General features: G+C 39.8%; 1 protein-coding gene across 2 annotated transcripts in view; it reads right to left on the reverse strand.

The window, feature by feature from the left end:
- Positions 1 to 3,649: 3,649 nt before the first annotated feature.
- Positions 3,650 to 19,394, reverse strand: part of pigg (phosphatidylinositol glycan anchor biosynthesis class G (EMM blood group)) — a 104,323-nt gene continuing 88,578 nt past the window's right edge. The window contains exons 13-14 of one of the 2 annotated variants that reach the window (XM_042493499.2): positions 13,187 to 13,398; positions 3,650 to 13,057 (exon numbers count right to left, since the gene is read on the reverse strand). In XM_042493499.2, coding sequence (XP_042349433.2) covers positions 13,050 to 13,057; positions 13,187 to 13,398 — 220 coding nt within the window. In that variant the 3' untranslated portion in view covers positions 3,650 to 13,049. Of the gene's footprint in view, positions 13,399 to 19,394 lie in introns of both variants that reach the window. The other variant, XM_042493498.2, reaches the window with a different exon arrangement.

Below are 19,394 nucleotides of genomic sequence, written 5' to 3' on the forward strand. Positions count from 1 at the left end.
TGCACATGGCTCTCAACATGGAGGTGGCTGAGCAGGTGGCTCGTCATAGTGTGGTGGTCGTCATACTTGTGCAACGACAGCACTCCCCCACAGTGAATCAGGACAGTGTTATTAGCGGTAACCTTTATATAAGCATATTGCAGTGATGTTGATTAGCTAGCCAGTGGGATACACACACCTGCACTAAAATGCATGCACACAGCTGCACTACCTATTACAACACACACAGAGGAAGTGTGACTTCACTCAGGATGCCATTCATCCACTATATCTTTACATAGTGTTTGATCCTAAATTAAATGCTCTGGATGTTGTATACAGAACCTTTGAACTAAGCAATCCATAGATATGGTATGAGATATTAATGAGATCAAACTAGTTTTAATGCACTGGCCTTGAAAGTTTCTGATATGATTTGTAGTCTATAACAGTGGAGCTTTGAAAACGATTTACAATTCAGCAGGGGCGACTGGATTTAATGGATGACATGATGAAAGCTCCGTTATGAAACCAACCAAAACATCAGCAAGAATGAGGGTATGTCTCACATCAGCTCTTCAAGGATGTATGAGAAAAGAAAAGGATTGTATCACAGAACACAGAGGGCAAAAATGATTATTTAAAGAAATTCCAACAATGTGAAACCACAGCACCAGCTGTGAAACCAAACTCCTGGAAAGTGACTGGACACTTTCTTTCTTTGGAGTTGCCTGAGGTGAAGACTGCTCACCAAATGTGGGGGTTCTCGAGCCTCTGGCTGAGAGCTGCTGTGTTGGAGTTTGTCCAGAAAACCATGAGTGTCATCTCAGAGTGACTGCAGGTCTCAGAGAGGAAGGCTCTGTGCCCACATGTGTGCCCACCCCCTACCAGCTCAGACATGCTGGGCTTTGTGGAGTCACTGGGTGCTTCAGAGAGAACTGCCTTAGGGCTTCACATCCTGTTGAGGGACTTAAGTGCTCACTTGGGCAACAACCCAGAGGAGTGGGAGTGCTTGATCTGAACCTGAGCACTTAGGGACCTTGGTGACAGCCATTGAGTGTGCTTAACAATCACAACGTTTTAGCATTTCTGATAGCAGAAAACATGCAGTAAATCCATAAAGAATCAGAGTGGGCCGTGTATAAAGCCTCCACAGCCGAGGCAGCTACTCAGTGCTGTAGCCAGAAGGTCCTCTGTGCCAATTGTGATGGAAAACCCAAAAATCCTCTGGTACAGTGGCTTTTTGGACTCAGCCACCCCAGTGCACTCTTGGATCTGCTGAGTAGTACTGGCAGGCCAAAAGAACTGCAGCCTCTGTGGTCACGGAAGCAAAAACTCCCGTGTGACGAGCCTAGTGGGTCCACTGACATTTACTTTTGGCTAATCTCAGTGTCGGAAAACCGTCAGACGCCTCAGGAAGCAGAGTTTTGTCCAGACTTGTCTGTGGGGAGTGGAGTGTGTCCTGTTTGGTGACACATGGCTGCACCTTTGCCGTGACAAGAAGCAGTAGTTTTGGGCATCTGATTGGGATTCCTCCTGGACATGTCAAACTGTGAGAAAGCCCTGGAGGCAGACCTAGAACATTCATGAGGGATTACATATTCCCTTTTTACCCTCAGGATCCCCCAGGAGAGCTGGAGGACATGACTGGGAAGAAGGTCTCCATCATGACTCGGACCTCATGCAGTATGCAACACTATAGACATACATGCACGGTATCCCAGTTTTTAAGAGAACAAATGGATTTAAATAACATGAATGAAAAAGATAAACATGCTCTGTAAAAACAAATCTTAGCAATGAAATAAAAAATGTAAATGCACGAGGCAATTACTTTTGTAAGACCCAGATTAAATACGTAACATTATGAAAATCTAAATAAAAAAGGAAATGGTGAAAATATCAAGTATATATATAAGTATAAATTAAAATGAAACAGTGGAAACATACCTGTATGTTTTTGCAGACTGTGCTAATGCATTGTTACTACGTAATACAACTACAAAAAGAAATAAACCATAATTTGTATAGAGCTAGCACAATCACAAAGTCTGCTAATATGTGACCATTGAACTGAACAGACAAAAGAAGTAGTCGTATAAATAATGAAAGTCTGTGTAAGAAAGTTGGTGTTGGTGGTGTATGGGTTGAATAAACACAGGACATTCCCCCAGAAGACCATTTTTTTTTCTTATTTGAACTTTGAGCAATTTTAAGGTCTCTTTTCCTAAGCCTCACCACAGTGACTTTACGTTGAGTTTGTTACATGACTTTAAGCACTTATCAACACCCAACCATTATTCTTTCCCTAAACTTTCCCCACGAAACTTAATTTTCCAAACTAAACCTATGTAGTTTTACATGACAAAGACAACATCCAACCATGTTTCTTTTCCTAAACCTGACGTCACTTTACATTCCTAAACCTTACCCACGCAACTTTACATTATGTAATTTATGTTATTTTCTATGTTAGTACATAATTACGCCAAAAACATGTTTCTTTACCTAAACCTAACTCATGTAACATCACATTAAGTACTTTATGTTAAGTCCATAACTACGTTAGGTACGTAAAAGTGCCCAACCATATCTTTTCGTGAACTTAACCCATGCAAATTTACGTGAAGTAGTCAGTCAAGTTATTTTCTGTAACCGCTTGTCCTCGTAAGGGTTGCGGGGGGGCTGGAGCCAATCCCAGCTGTCATCGGGCGGAAGGCGGGGTACACCCTGGACAGGTCTCCAAACTATTGCAGGGCCGACTACATGAAGTACTTTACATTAAATACGTAACTTTACTTTCTTTTTACATTACGTGCAAAACAAGCCAAAACCATGTTTCCTTAACCTAACCCACATAACTTTATGTTAAGTACTTAACATTAAGTCCATAACTTTAAGTTAAGTACACGACGACACCCTACCATGTATCTTTGCTCAAACCTAACCTATGTAAATTTAGTACCTAACATGATGATTCGTTCAACATCATGCAAACCGTTGTATGAAGATACATTGCATATTTTAATTCATGGATGCTGACTAATAATGTACGTACTTGGACATTTTTTAGCTTGTACAAAAAATGTTCCAATAAAAAGTAATTGAATTTAGGTTGTTGTCTTTAACACTTCTGATTTGAGGGCAATAATACATCTTAAGTGCATCATCACTTTGGAGGTTTGAAGAGACTCCCACTCACAAGTGGACACAGCATGAAATGTGCGGTTCCTTTAATGATGGCACTGAAGTCCAGCTCCTAGAGGCATGAAATAATTATTTAGTGGGTGGATAGCAGATAGAAGAATGATACTAAATTATCATCCTCCTACTATGACACCGTACGTGGAGCTACGCAAGGTGCACTTTCACAGATGGATCTGTGTCCAGTTTTACTAAGTCAGTGGGAAACTTTAACAGGAGAAACTCCAGCGAAAAGTGCCTCATATGTCACGCGTCCTCCAGAGCAGACAGATGGCCTCCACCAAGGCTGCACCGAGCTGAAAGACAATTTAATGGGCAGCTAATCACTAATATTACATAAAGACTGAGCATGAATTCTTATTAAAATGTCTGCTCAAAAAATGCAAATGTTCAACCAAAATCAGGCTCTGAAAGTTTCTTCTCATAGTTGTTACTGCTGGGGAAAAAAATCACACAGAAACTAAAATTGTGCAGAGTGGTAAATCATTTATTTCATTATTAAGTGCATAAATAATGCAAGAATGAGACTTGATTAAAAAAAAAGGTAAATAGTCATCTGTCATTTTTCATCATTTCACATTTTTTGCAGGCCAAAGGAAAACAAAGAAGAAGCTAAACTCACTCAGAAGGTGCAGAAATCACAAGAAGGTGAAAAAGGAAGTCACACGTTGAAGTGTGAGGGGCCACAGAGTTTTAAATATGCACACACATAAAACCAGGATGAACTACAGATATCATAAATTACATGTGGGATGTTGCAAGAATAAGCACTAATTTCACGTGTTAACAGGGGATTTGTTCAGACAATTGAACAGTTCAAAAATGATCTTGTGAAACTAATAAAAGGTCATTTGTGTGAATCATTTTCTACAAAGATGGAGCTGCGAAAAATCCACAAAACCAGTCCACTTTTCATGTGATGTATTTATGCATTGCTAACACGTGCTTAAATGCTTTCAACCATGTGGACACCACAATTATTCAGATCCATTTCATGGGCTGGTAGGTATTTGGATACAGAGGAATGATTTCACACGGAAAGTGTCGTCCCATCAGATTTGTGAGAAGCTGCTCTGAGGCCTCTTCTTGCACTGGTGCAGTCAGGTTTTACACACAGATCCATGAAGTTTTGGATAAGAAAAAATAAACCACTATAACGAATAAAACTAATGGAAATGTAGTCATGAAGATTTATTTTCTCTCTGTGAGCTGTTTCACATGTTTTTTGGTGATACTCTGTTTGGTGTGAATTAAACCCTTTTTCTTTTTTTGTTTCTCTCACCTGACTACAGATTATAGACGCTGTATGAAAGTTTTCACATTTGTTGATCTAAATACAAACTATCTCATAGGTCTGTCAAGAAGTTTCTGGTATGTTTAGAATGAACAGCGACTATAAATGGACAAAGACAAAAAATTAAAAAATGCCCCTCATAGACACCCAAACTTCATCAGCGGAAAACCAGAGGAATAACAAATCACATCGCTGGCCACTGGAGGCAAATGTGCTGCCAACACCAGGAAAAATGATGGCTGTAATGACATTATCAACTCGGTGTCCCGAAGTACTTCAGGAGTTTCTTAAACTTCACACAACTAAAGTGGTGTCACAAGTTTGCATTTTAGTGCAAGGTAGCTGATGAGATGCAGAGCGATGCTGCTCTGTCAAACATAATTCATCTTCAGCACTATAAAAAGAGTTCTCCAGAACACAAACAACATTCGTTACTGCCTCACCGAACAGAAAATCTATCTGCATCTGAGGATTTGTATTGCTGTTCATGTTAAATGATCCTCAAGAAAAACTACGAGAATGTCCTCCCGCGGAAAATGATACCATAGGTCGTTCGTACCTGCAGCTTATTAATTATCACTCATATTTATGTTTATTCTTAGGTGGCGACCTCTGGTGGTCATGTTAATTATGGGTGCTAACTGCTGCTTTAAGTCAGGTGATGTAGCGTAAAGAATGACAGCCGCTGCGTTTCATTAGTAGTTCCAGTTGCCCTTTTTTCACTTCCCCTCAGCCCATAGTATTATCAATATTGTCAACAATGCCCTCGCTCACTTTCAACATGACTATCACGAATCACACCCTGTTGCAAGATTAGCCCTGTACTGCTTTTTACAAATAACCAGAAAGATTTATGATTAAATAAATGCCTGCAGAGTCCTCTCTGTGAGCTGGGGGCCTCTTCTGCAGATAGCTGCAATACACCGGCAGTCACTTGGTTAGCTAATATTTTTTATTTATTTGCCACTGTAGTCATCTGCTCATTGTTCTGTGGTGTAACCAGAGTTTTACTTTCTACACCCCCTATGTATTTCCTATATCACATACATAACTGCAATGCATTGTGGGTGATATAGACCTTGGAAGTGGCCATCGTTGTTCACTCGCTCCCTCAGCGGGTCAATTTTACCAAGTTCACGTCAGCTTTTCAGATTGGAATTACTCAATTCAATTCAATTGGAATGGCTCTTAAGATGGCGGCGGGAATTCCCCCGAGAGCAAGTGGAACAACTAACTGAACGCAGCGAGAGTCCTCGTAGAAATGAGGTCGGGTGGGTGGATGTGTCAACCAAACACAGGACTTTGACCAAGAGACTGCTGTTTTTGTCCCTGTGCAATTTTTTTTCCCCAGGATGGCAAAGGCATGGCTTGTCCTCCTCTACCCCTGATTGGCTCGTGCTCGTTGGTTGGTTTGGTTAGATTTAGGTAGGAGCAGTGGCATTGGTCAGGATTTAGAGTTAGAATGTTAGGGTAAGCCAATCAGAGGCAGAGTACAGCGGGGCAACACTCAGATATTTTAACTTACGTGCTTACTTGATGTAATTATGTATGTATCTTAAAATGAGAATTTGTGTATCAGTTACGTACAGTGTGTTGCCTTGAATTTGTTTTCTCTCATGCCTCCACAGTTAACTAATCCAAAAAAGGTGAACAAAACACCTCAGTACAAACAGTCTCATACCCGGGCAGGTAGAGTGCCTGCGACACGCGTTTCAACTCAGCTGAAATAGAGCTCATATACACGTGCATGCTCAGACACACTCAGGACACACTACACTTGATGTTTTTTGTAAAAATGCATGTGTTTGGGAGGTATTGAGCATATGACCGGATAAACAAAACTTGGATTATACTGCATGAGTCGTGTGAGAGTTTGTAAAAAGATGTTTTGATGAAATTTTGCTGTTGTTAAACTGGATCCCTGTCTGCTTCAATTCATAGTGAATGTCAACCTTTTTTTTAGATCTTTTGTTCACTGTCGAGGTATCGGAGAAAAACAACGTTTTCTATAAATTCAACGTAACAGTTTAAGTGATTGATAGACAAACAGTGGGGGGGGGGCAAGGCACTTGACAACAGCATGCTGTCAACAATTTAGGAAAAAAAACTATACTCAGCCACCTCAAAGCCAAAAGTGTCCTGCTTCAGATGCAAAGCAGCCAACCTGCAGTGATCCATATGCAGCGTGTGTCTGTCAGTGACCCTGTGTATTCAAATGTAAATCCTCTTGTTTGTCTGACTTTTCAATGATGTTCAGGACATTTAAATTCAGTTTTCTGTAGTCAGCGTTGAGGCTGTCTCTGTCAAGGCGACTCGCAGCAACAACCGCGACGGCAGCAAAACAAAGTGTAAAGCTCGTCTTGCATCAGACAAAATCTATTCAGAAACACACCGAACATCAGCATTGCTTTTTTTTTTTTCTTTTCCTCCCTTCCTTGGTTTGGCATCTGCTTCTCCGACACCCCTGGCACCTTTGGGGGATGTCAGTGATCTTAGCCCCAGGTGAGATGCTGTTTCAAGGCAGACAGCTCATCAAGGTGAGTGACAAGTGTTGGGGCGGCAACTTACAATTCTCTTTTTCTGCCTGGAGCTGAAAAGTTGCACACTGTGGCTTTAACACTAAATCTTTCAACCTGCTTTTTTTTCTGGACAAATCTCAAAGGGTAATGATGTAAGAACTGCCAGGTTATAATCAGGAGGCAGCTTTGAAGTAGTCACAGCTGTTCATTGACATCACAGACGCCCATAACTCAACAAAATAACTGCTGGAGTGGAGGCTTTTACTTTGTAATGCAGCGCTGCAATAAAACACTGCAGTGCTGCATACTGGAGGTGGGGACATTTTTTATGACACAGATTACATGAACAAACACAATGTTACAGAAGCAGCGGGTTCATGATGTGCAGGACGAATAATGAGACAGACACAGGTCTTTTCTAGCCCTTTTCACACAGAGATTGCACTTTAGAGCCACTAGGAAGTCCTGTATTTGTGCTTCCTTTGCATTTTTGCACACCAAACAACAACAGCCTTATGTATTTCCAGAGTGTAATTACAGGCAGCATGCTGGCATCAAAAGAGGCATAATGTTTAACACAACTACGTCAGCCTCTACGGTGACATATAACATATGCGTCTGCAGCCATTTCTAAACAATAACAATTCCATAACATGGCAATAACAATCATTTACTGTCCCTGCTATCAGGCGGCTGATCTAATCCTCTGTGTGGACATTTTCCGCTGCTGCTCTTCTTCTTTGAATTAGCCGCTAACAGCTGCGTTGAAAATCTCCCTCGTGGGTTGCACCCGCTTTACAGAGATGACTCTATAGTCTAGCTACCATGTACCTTTTTGCGCTGCCTTTGCATTTTTACCAGAACCAAACAGCTGCGACATTTTGCAGCTCTGGTGTGTGATCTTTAGACAGCATGCTGGCATCGCGGAAGCAAAAGAAGCGTGATGGGTGTCATGTTTAACACAACAGCATCTGATTCTGATGTGACAATAAACATACACGTTGGCGACCCTTTATAAAGAATAACAAATGCGTAACAGGGCAATAACAATAATTTACTTTCTCTGTTATATGGTGGCCAATTTTGTTTTCTGCTTGGAGGGTAGAGCTCCTGAATCTTGTTGGTTGACATGCACAAAATAGTCCACTTTTTGCCCTTATTCCGAAAAAGACAATATTCCTACTAAATTATTTACAAGTCTAATGAAAATGAATATTCCACAAACACTCATGCTTACACGCAGCCCTGCATACGTTTTTACAGTTTCCCACCATGCAAATTCATCCTCCCTATTTCATTCCTTTAACTACCTTCTTTAAAGGCCGGAGCTGTGATATTTATACATATCCAAAAACCTGTTGATATCCACATCTTTTGTAATTTTTAAAAGCAAGTGTGTTTCTCCTACTGACCAGAAGTGAGGGCTTTTCTGCGTGCATTTCAAACCCACAGCCTTGCAAACTGTTGGCAACAGGCCTTATGTCGCAAACTGAAGAAAAAACTCAAACTGAGACGCATATTCGTATATATATGTATACGTGTCCAAATAATGCTCCTAAAACCTCAATAATACCGGCATATCCTTCATGTCTTTATTGGAAAATCCTTAATTCAGAAAACGGCCTAATTTGGAATATGCCGTTTACATGACCACATCAAATTCAGAATATTGTCATATTCGGAATAATAAAGGAATCTTGTTGTGCATGTAACTGTAGCCATTTTTTGTGGACATTTGCAGCTATTCTTCTTTGAGTTAGCTGCTAGCCACTGACAACTGCTATTTAAATCTCCTGCGGTGGGATGTAAGTATAACAAACTGTCAATACGTCACACCATCCTACCCATAATCCTGTCTTTGCCATTTCAGCTCTGTAATACTACCTACCTTGCCAAGACAAGACAACTGTGCCCCCCCCCCCATTCTGTAACTATACCTTTTATACAGAACGGCGAGGCAGCATAATGGCACAATATTCCCGCTTGAACAGGCTGTGTAAAGAAGTGTTACTCTAACTGCTGCTTTAATATTTCCCTTTTTATTTTAAAATGGAGTCCAAGCAATCAGTGAGGTACCAAAGTAAAACACCGTGCTCCGTAAGTAACAGAGCAGCAACACATCGCCTGCTCTTTTGGAGCCATGCTCGTGGTTTGGATCACAGCCAGGGTGCCAGCTTTACTTTGGTGGTATCCTCAGTGATACTGAGGGAACAGATTGAGTAGACGTTAAAGAAGCTTATAAGTCTGCAGCGCACTGTCAGACTATGGAAATTATATCAGCAAATTATAATGAACATACACAAGGATTCAGTGCCATAGGAGAGCAAGTAAAACAAGGAATTATGTCCCTGCAGCAGAACTTTAAGGTCATCCAACTACAATAACTGCAGCATTTTATCCTACTCTATGAAAGTATATCTCCTACTGCACACTGTGGGAAATAAAGAAAACAATAGGAAAGTTGACTGAATTTGTTTACATCTTAAAACTGTGGAGATGATTGCGTCGTATTCCCCAACTGCCTTTCTTATCCCGCCTCTGTAGGATTAAGCAGAAACTGCAATATGCCATAAAATGTATTTCTGGCACTGATTAAATGCTGGCCTGATAACTAACTGACTAAAACGTGGCATTGTGTGCCAGTTTCATGGAAAACAAGTGTTTCCTACAAGCGGTCGTGCACGGATTTTGCACCTGACGTAACTGTAGCTGAATCCTTATTGACATACGCTGAGAAAAAAAAAAAAAACAGGTTGAAAATAAAAAAAAGCACAGTGTCTAGTTTTCTTGATGGGCTGCAGACCTCTAGTTGACATTACATACATTTGAAATGCCTGCCAAGACACTGAAATTGCTACTGAATTAATAAAATCGCTGTTAGAGCTGGAGAAAAAAAACCCCAAATGATAACACATACATAGCAATATTTCCACTGTGTCCTTGGCCTCCTTCAATATGACCAGTTTAAGATTGGGGGCTGAATTGTGAACTGGCAAGATGTCAAAGGTTGCTGTAGCCGTTCTCCATTTAATTAGATGGGAATCAATCAATCAATTTTATATGTCACAGGTAATCATGTAAGTAATAATTCCAGTGAAATGTAGTCCCGCCTGTTCCTTCCGTTTGCACATTAGAATAATTTAAATGGAGTGGGAATAGTAATAAATATATGGTAATGATTTATTGATTGAAAATTATTATATGAATAAATTTAGGTCAGTCAGATTTATAACGACTACTACATTGCAATAAAATCATTATATCATCATTATATCATGCAGCCATGCATCTAAACACAAACCTTGAAATGAAGACTATGAAGAAGTAGGCCCATAGTTCTAACTGCTTATCTGATCTGAAATAAAAGTGTTAAGTTTGTGCTCAAAAGACACAGAATCAGAGCACCCAGTAGCTCACCTACGGGCGCCCCATGTTCAAAGGCTTTGTCTTTGCCGCAGCGGCTGCAGGTTAAAGTCTAACCCGCGGCCCTTTGCTGCATGTCATCCCCTCTCTTTTTTCCTTTCACTCTGAAACGGTCCTCTCAAATAATGGCAAAAAGCCAAAAAAATAAATAAAAGACGCAAAATCTTTAAACCCACTCACCTTAATATCAGTACGAACAGAATGAATGTTTACACACACACACACACACACACACACACAGTGCAGCTGTTTCCAAATTACTAAATGGAAATTTAACTACTTTTGAGATTGAAACACAATAAGGATTACATAATAGTTTATCAGCATATTAAAAATGTTCTGAAGAGAAACAAATGCAGCGTCTTGAAAATCCCCACATGAAACCCCCCTGCACCTCTGTGGAACACCCACACAGGTGTTTTCACTTATAGCACCTGATCACAGCTCCTCTCAGGACCGCGTGGGCCGACACACACTCTGTTTGATTGATTTCTTTTGTACCTTGAGAACTTTAACCTGTGGAATTGTCCATAGGCCTTTTCATTGCAGACATGCTGACTTGTCACAGCACGAGTGTTACTTCAACATGAACAAGAGCTCAGTGTCCTAGTAAGCCATGTCACAGCAGGGATGAGACAAAATACAGTTTTATTGCAGATGGTGATATACTGTGTGTATATATATATATATATATATATATATGTATATATATATATATATATATATATATATATATATATATATATATAATAAGTTGATTGTAGTGAATTTTCATAATATAATCTTGATTATCGTGCCTGGCTGCACCCAAAGACACTGATGGGCAATCGACAATAAAAGAGACTCAAAAAAAAAAAAAATACAGGCTGCATATGCACCAACCTCATAAAACCCCCAAACTCATAAACAAGTGTTGGCATATTTCATATCAAAAGATGTGATGCTATTTCAAACTATTTCAAATGCCTGACTTTTTAGGATGGTTTGTTTTTCAAAAAGAAAAACGATGCGTGTCCCGTCTGTGAGGCAGAAAGATATTTGTTTCTGAACAAAAATGTAAGGTGAGGCTGTGATTCCAATTATGTTTCAATTCAAAGAGTTTTAAGCATATTTTGATGATCATCAAGATTTTATCATGAGTCCTTATTATTCTGGTCAGGATAATTGTGACATAATATTTTCATATAATCCTATGCCTATGTGACGGTGAGTCAGAATGAACAATACCAGACCATTAAAGATGAAGTAGTTAAATGTTGTAGTGGTTAGTAGCTTTTAATAAAAATAAATTTTTGTCATATTTGCTGAAATTTTCACTATTTTCCCACTGCACTGAAAGAATTAGACAATCTATTTCAAAAAAAGTGATTTTCTCTGCCTCCTTGTAGTGCTTCTAATGGCATCTGAACGAAACAGCCAATCAGAGCTGAGCACTCTGTAATGCAGCTGTCAATCATGTCAATCACTGCTCATGAACTTCGGTCAAACTGCCAAACTAGGCAAACATGAATCGAGATTATGTTAATGCATTGTTTATTTCTCGCCTCATGTTTTCAGAAACATATTTTAGTACACTGTTTAGCTGTAAAATGAGAATGTGAAATGGACTCCATCTTTTGAATGGACCTTATGGAAAGATTGTTTTTTCAACTGCTGTTTCAAAGGTCAACAAAAACTATGAACCTCAAACATAAAGCTTTGAAATGAGAAAGTTAGTCCGGCTGGTGGGTGGCACTTGGTACTTAAACTCGACCATGGCAGCCAGGTCACAAATTTTCTCATTTTACAGCTAAACAGTACAATAAAAAAAGTTCCTGAAAAAAAATGAGATGACAAATTAGCAAGTAAAAGAATCTTAAATCATATTTCATGAGCGCTGCCTAGTTTGACAGGTTCACTAGCAGTGATTGACATGTTTGACAGCTGCATTTCAGACTCATTGGCTCTGATTGGTTGTTTTTGGTACACTGCTAAGGCAATTACAGGCAGCAGGAAGAGAAAGAACAGGATTTTTTTCACAGACTATCTGTCTCATATAACACTTTGTTGACTTGGTGACAGTTTCAGCAAATATGAATAACCAATTACAGCTTTATCACCTGTGCTTTCCCTACTGACAAGTTAAAAAAAGACCTGTTGAGTTTAATGACCTCATGTAATTCCCAGAATTGCTCAGCTAAACTTCAACTTAAGATCTAATCTGCCATAATAATTGAAAACACCTGCACCTGGCTGCAAGGCTTCACTAAGCTGTTAACAGACGAGCTGAGCTCCGTGAGCAAACATCAGACGTTTTACACTCTGCTCAACATAAACACATGATGTTCTCCCACGTAACACCACAATCATTCAATTATACATGTAGCCAACACATCAAACTTGTAGCTCCTGGCTCACCAACAGCAGTCCCTGAGGTAATATACTTTATGTTAAAAAAGTTTTTCTCTTTCAAATAGCTCCTTTGTATCGTTTCACTTTTATTCATTTTCCTTGGAAAGAATGAAATATTTAAATAGACTGCTCAAAAAATACATTGTTAGTGCATTCTCAAAGTATTTTTTGCAAACCAAACCTACAGAGTTGAGAAGGAGGAGCCTTTGTGAAGCGTCTGTTCCCGTATTATGAAGAGATCAGGATACTACAGCGTGAAGGAAAGCATATTATAGTGTGTATCAGTCTTACACACAGTATGAAGAGACATGGCCGTACTCTTGGACTTCTCTTAAAGGATGATCTGTGTCTTTGCTCCCCCCCTACTAAGACTTACTGGAATTGTGGCTTTGCTCCATTGTGTTGAAAAAGAGACAGACTCCTGCAGTCAGCAGCAGGTGCATGGACTCATACAGTAATTTGGGTGAAAAGACGCTCCATATGAAGAGATGGTACCGCAGAGCAGTTACCAGCACAATGTAGGCTGCAGCTGGCACAGACCGCAGCAGGGCCAAGCAGTAGCAGCCATGGCCGACTGCAACCGGGCTCCTGCAGAGAGGAAAAGGATTCATCAGAGAGAGGAGGAAAGCACTGCAGAGGCTGACGCTGTGCTGAGAATAACAGGCGAACTTCCTGTCGAACAACACAGAAAAAAAGTTTATATGTGAACCAAGGTCAACCTAAGCTGCTTTATGTCTTCTAAACGATGATGTCAGATCAGTAAAGCTGCATAGTGATGATTCATGGCGAAAGCCACGCTTTCGCATTTTGGAGTTTTTACCTTACGCATGTACCCAGGAGAAGAGTCTGATCCAATTATCTTCTCACAATAATACGGATTGCTGGCAAATTCTGATAAAGAAGTTAATGACTTTAAAACCTGCATGATGGGAGGAGGAGGGGGGGGTAGCAAGCGAGGAGATTAGGAGATGATGATGTGAAACCAAACACACACGCATACACAAAGACTTGTGTACACAAGACTTCATTCTGACGCGCTGAAACACATGCGTGAATTAGCACAGGGATCTTGTTCATTCAAACAGGCAGAGTCCCAGCTGAGGGGGAGGAACTTCAAGCCTTTTCCCAAGACAAGAGAAGTAGGAGACGCGGGAAGCAGTCCAGTTTGGAGGTGGACATCGAATCAAAGGGCCAGTTCACACACACGCACACACACACACACACACACACACACACACACACACACACACACACACATACACGCACACACGCACGCATGCACACACACACACACACGCACGCACACACTCATGCACACACACTAACCAATAATCAATGATGAGCTTTTTTGAATGCAACAATTCAATACTGTGGCACGCAGGAAAAAAGAGCCTCAGTCTGGGAGGCAGAAAATGGTTCGATAACATTCGATTAAACAATATTACTAACTTGCAGATCAATATCTGTGCGCTGAGAGTGTCTCTTTAAGGAAACCATCACTTTATGAACACTTTAAAGTCCTGTTTTTTTGTAGAGTTAGACATCCTTCCCTCTAGTTGTGATCACATTTTAGCCCCTGACTCCATTCAGAAGAGGTGGGACATCATCATTAAGTCGAGCTGAAGTAGTTGGAGTGGTTTGGTGATTTGGTGAGATTTGTGTGTATATATTTCACTTCTACTTTTATTGATGCTCATTTTCTAAGTCTTCGCTCCACTTTTTCTTTTTTGTTTCCAAGTAATTAAGAAATGACTGGTTGTTCATATATTTCCCTCTGTACTGAATATTAATCCATCATATTTTATTTTACTTTGTTTTCTTTTCAGAATTTATTCTGATAACAGTTATATCATATTGAACAGTATGTATTCCTAATGAGTGCTTGTACAGTGTGTTCTTAAATGCGTGTTGAATAAAAAACTATTTTATTAAGTTGCACAACAACACTAGGGAGATCATCATCAGGCAGATTGGCTATTTCAATTCCTTGAAGTGGATTCATGAGGTACAGGTGAAATTCAAAAATGGTTGCAGTAGAGGCTGAAATATCCAGACTTTTAGACCATAGTTCAGGGCCCAGCTCCAAAAACACTGGATCCTACACTTCCCACAATGCAGCTGAATATTATCTTTTGTTAAATCCACATTCACGTGGCCGATGATGTGAGGTAAAGGAATTACGATCTAACTGGGGACTTGTCTGATAGCATGTGTTGCCCCGACAGACTTATTTGTACATTTTTGACCAGCAAAGTTGCCATGTGCTCAAATGGAGAGAAAGTAGGTGAGAATAAAATGACCTGAGCTACATAAAATAAAATAACACCCTCCCTCAAGAACAAATCCCATCATGCTCTGTGAATGAGCATAAAGCTTTCACGGAGCTGGTGTTTATTTTTTGTCCTACCTCAAACAGCTACTAAAACATTCATGTCGGCTGCTCAGGACTTCATGCTCTCAGTGGAGAAGATGAGCGACAACCCTGACACCTTCTCTAATTCACAGTTTTACACATTTATTAGCTGACAAAGAAGCTCATCAGGCTCAACTTTGCTTGATGTCATTTATCAACTGTGTGGTTAGAAAAACAAAGTGATATAACAAAATGACTAAACTGAGGAAAGAAGATGAAAAGAAGGTATGAACTCAAAGTTAAAAGTATATTTTGGCCTGAATTCATCCTTTTCTAGCTGTCATGAATGTGCAACAAGAACACAGTGTAATACAAGCAGAATGAAGGATAAATGAAACTCTGACTCGCACCGCTGGGAATCCTCCAGCAGAACACTGAAACCAGTTTGATGGAAGGCTACGTTGTCCTTCAGCTCAATGAATTTCTGTAAATATTTTCACTTTTTGTGCTCACAAAGCAGCAGGCTGCATAAAAGATCATCTGTCTGCCACTTGTGCTTTTTCACTGCTCTAAACGAAGGTAATTTTCAAAGAGGCAGCGCAGCCTCTTTGAAATCAAGCGCACACTAAGAATGGAATGGCATAAGTGTACTTGCATTTATGTCACAATATCTGACTCTTTACAGTTTTAATGGTGAAAGCCAAGTCGTATTAATGGGTCTCCTCTGATCGGCCACAGGAAAGGTTTCCCGTCATTAAGTGCACTAAAACAATGAAAACATTCTCTTTGCTTTCAGTGGAGTTTGACTGTGTCAGGGGAGACCCGCTGAAAAGCTATCGATCAAAGTCCATTTCCAGTATGTGCCTTGTGGTCCGGCTGCTGATGGTGCAGAGTGAATTCTTAATGAGTATGTGAGACTATTTTAGAGTTTCATTTGTCACAATGTCTCTGAGTGGTTGAGTGCACATTACAGGTGGGGATTCTGCAGAAAGCACCATGCTGTGAATAATAGCAACAATGGAAGATGGTGATGTAGTGTTTCGAAGCTGGAGTTAATGTGACGTTAGAACAGGTCCCTGCAGTGGCCTCTGGAGGCTGCCGTGTTCACTGCAGCATAATATGACAGTGACGGGCAGATCAAACTGGTGATTTGACTATTAAGGGGATAAAACCACAGTGGGTGTGGCTCCGCCATCACATCCCATAATGGTCCGCTTGTAGAGGGATCAGCCGTGCTGTCAATCCGGATGTGATTTACTGCCTGCTTGCACTGTTGTTGCAGTTTTGCTCACTGGTGAAATAGATCATTGCATGAGCCAAGACTGACTTTAGATTTTGTTTTTTTTTGCAGATAAAACATTTTAGGCAACATTTTTAACTTATATACATTAAATTAGGGCTGCAACTATGGTAATTTCAGTGTTGATTATTATCTTGATTAAAGCAACAGCTGGTAACTTTAAAAATGTTTTTGTAATATTTGCTGAAATTGCAACTTTATTTACACAGCACTAAATGAGATGGATGATCTTTTCAAAAATCAGGTGATAATCCTTTATTGATCCCCATAGGCGATCTGTTTTTCTCAATGCAAGATAATGCCATTATAATGCCAGGAGACAGAGGAATGTGATTTTTTCCCCAAAGACTATCTGTCTCTAGCACTTCTGTATAGAAGTGAAAGTTAAGGCAAATATGACAAAAAAGTTGTATTTTAAAGTCACCACCTCCACAATAGAAGGTATTTAAAAAAATAAAAAAAATAATGAATTATAGGTTTATTCTATTGGTTGTTTGGTCAATAAAATATCTGAAAATGTAGAAAAATGTTGATAAGTGCTTCCCAAAGCCCAATACGACGTACTGGAAGGTTTTGTTTCGTTCACATCCCAAAGATACTCAGTTTACTGTCATAAAGGAGTAAAGTTACCAGAAAAGAAGCTAGAATCAGATAATTTTCTCCTTAAAAATATTACTCAAACTGATCAATCAATTATCAAATAAGGTGGTGATTTATTAAGAGTTAACGGCTGATCAAATAATAAGTGCAGCTGTAGATGACATACACAGCACATCTCAAGTGTTATGTTGGTACTGGTTACTGTAAAATCATTTTCTGTTGCCACTGTATGTCAATAAATCCTGTCGTGATTCTCACATTTCGGCATTTCTGGCAGATGAGGAATGCCACAGCTTTACCTAGCTCGCCTTGCTGTAGCTTCAATCTCAGCTTGGCTTTTTTTTCTCATTTGCAAACCCCTCTACTCTTACTGTGGTGCTACAGGGAAGATGATGGAGGTCATTATAATCACCTTGAGAACATGAATGCTGAATAAATTTAAATATTTCTGTGCTAACGTGGAAACTGTAGAGTAATGATGGTGAAAACTGCATATCTGGGCATAGGTTTTGATAAAATCTTGTCACAGATCAAACTTTTGGTCACCGGAACATTTTTACCTCATTGAACAGTTAAATGAAAGGTTGAGAGGTCACTGACACCACAGTCATTCTCCGAGGACCTTTAATATCCACCAAATCTAATGCCCAGCCAGCCAGGAGCTATGCTGGTCCAAAGTGTTGGATGGACAAATCAAATCAAAATCAACCTCGTCAGCCCTACAGGCTCTGCTGTAAGCAGCACCGAAAGTTTAAGATGAGTAGAACTTTTTAATCAGAGACTGGCTAGACTACTGAAATGTTAAACACATCATATTCAAATATGGGATCAGAGATTATTAAGAATACAAATCATGCAGGAGTATACACACCCTCTGCAGACTCATTTCTATGGGACCTTTGTGCTAACAAAATTAAAGCTCCTTTTTTTAACAGAACGCTTTAATCACAAGGCTGCAGCATTAGATGTATCCTTGTATTTCTGTTAGTGGAATTTAACTAACAGAAGCAGGTTAACTGCTTTTGTACAAAAAAAACATCCTTTGTCGACGTTAAAATGAGCATTTTACTTTTGGCTCCATCAGCAGGGCAGCTGTTGCCCAGAAACAGACCTCATCACTCAGCACTGTGCAGGGGCCTGTAGTTGGGGGGGGGCTGCTATAGTTATTCGCTGCATTCACACACACACACACACACACACACACACACACACACACACACACACACACACACACACACACACACACACACACACACACACACACACTGGCCTCTCTCCAGTTAAGGGCTTATGCAGGTTAAGCTGTTTACATGCATCTCTGATACCCTGCAGGTGAGTCTCCTTGTTGCTATCTGTAAACCAATTAAGAGAATATTTCGATGCACCTGTACTGTCCCACCCACAGAGAGGATTCAAAACAAAAAGGTACAAAAAAAGAAACAGCCAGCACTCAGAAAAAATGTGATAATGACGATGCTGTGCGGCTGCATGCATAGACGATGGAAACAAATAAACGAGAGTGTAGTATGTTTAAATGAAATTATCTATACTTCATAAATTTTGGCAACCCTATATAGCTCAGTTGCCAGAAGAAAATGTTGGTACTGAAAGCTTCACCACAAATACATTACATTGGATGTGTAATAAATATCATACAAGCATCTCTGAAGTCACCCCACATATGAGATGACTTTGTTATTGGGAGATGGAGGGGGTGATGAGGCGTGACACATATACGAGACAGCTGACAAACTTGAGACCACTGTTTGAAATCAAGAAACAACAAAAAACTGTCTTTTTTGTGAGTCAATACTTGGTTTCAATACTTGGTGGTGCCTAAACATACCCACACATTAACCATTATTGTTGAATACACAAGTTAAAAAAAGTGTAGAACATGACATTTATTACAAGAAATGTAAGTATAATACTGCCACAAATACAAATAACATAAGTGAGTTAAGTTAAGGCGAAGTAAAATAATAAATGTATTTTTCTGGTTAATACGTTTCAGGGATTTTGAAGATGACTGACTTCTTTTGAAATGCTTAAAAAACATTATAAATTATAAAAAATATTTTGTAAAATTTGCCAAGTTACTCAGGAATAAAATTAATGACAAGATAAAAAGCAGTAAAATAATTTGGTGAGGCAGAACTACATTTTTTCTGATACCCAAATCTGTCTACTCATGACCCCTCAGGTGTATCCTGCGACCCCATGGGAGGGGACCTGACCCCTATATTGGGAACCAATGCTCTTGGTTCTAGCCAGGTTGGGTAAAATGCTGCTCTTTCTTTTTCTTTGATAAGTCGTACTCAGGGACAAATT

This window comes from Plectropomus leopardus, chromosome 8 (assembly GCF_026936395.1).
Source record: "Plectropomus leopardus strain MGB_pleo_1.0 chromosome 8, ASM2693639v1, whole genome shotgun sequence".
NCBI lineage: Eukaryota > Metazoa > Chordata > Actinopteri > Perciformes > Serranidae > Plectropomus > Plectropomus leopardus.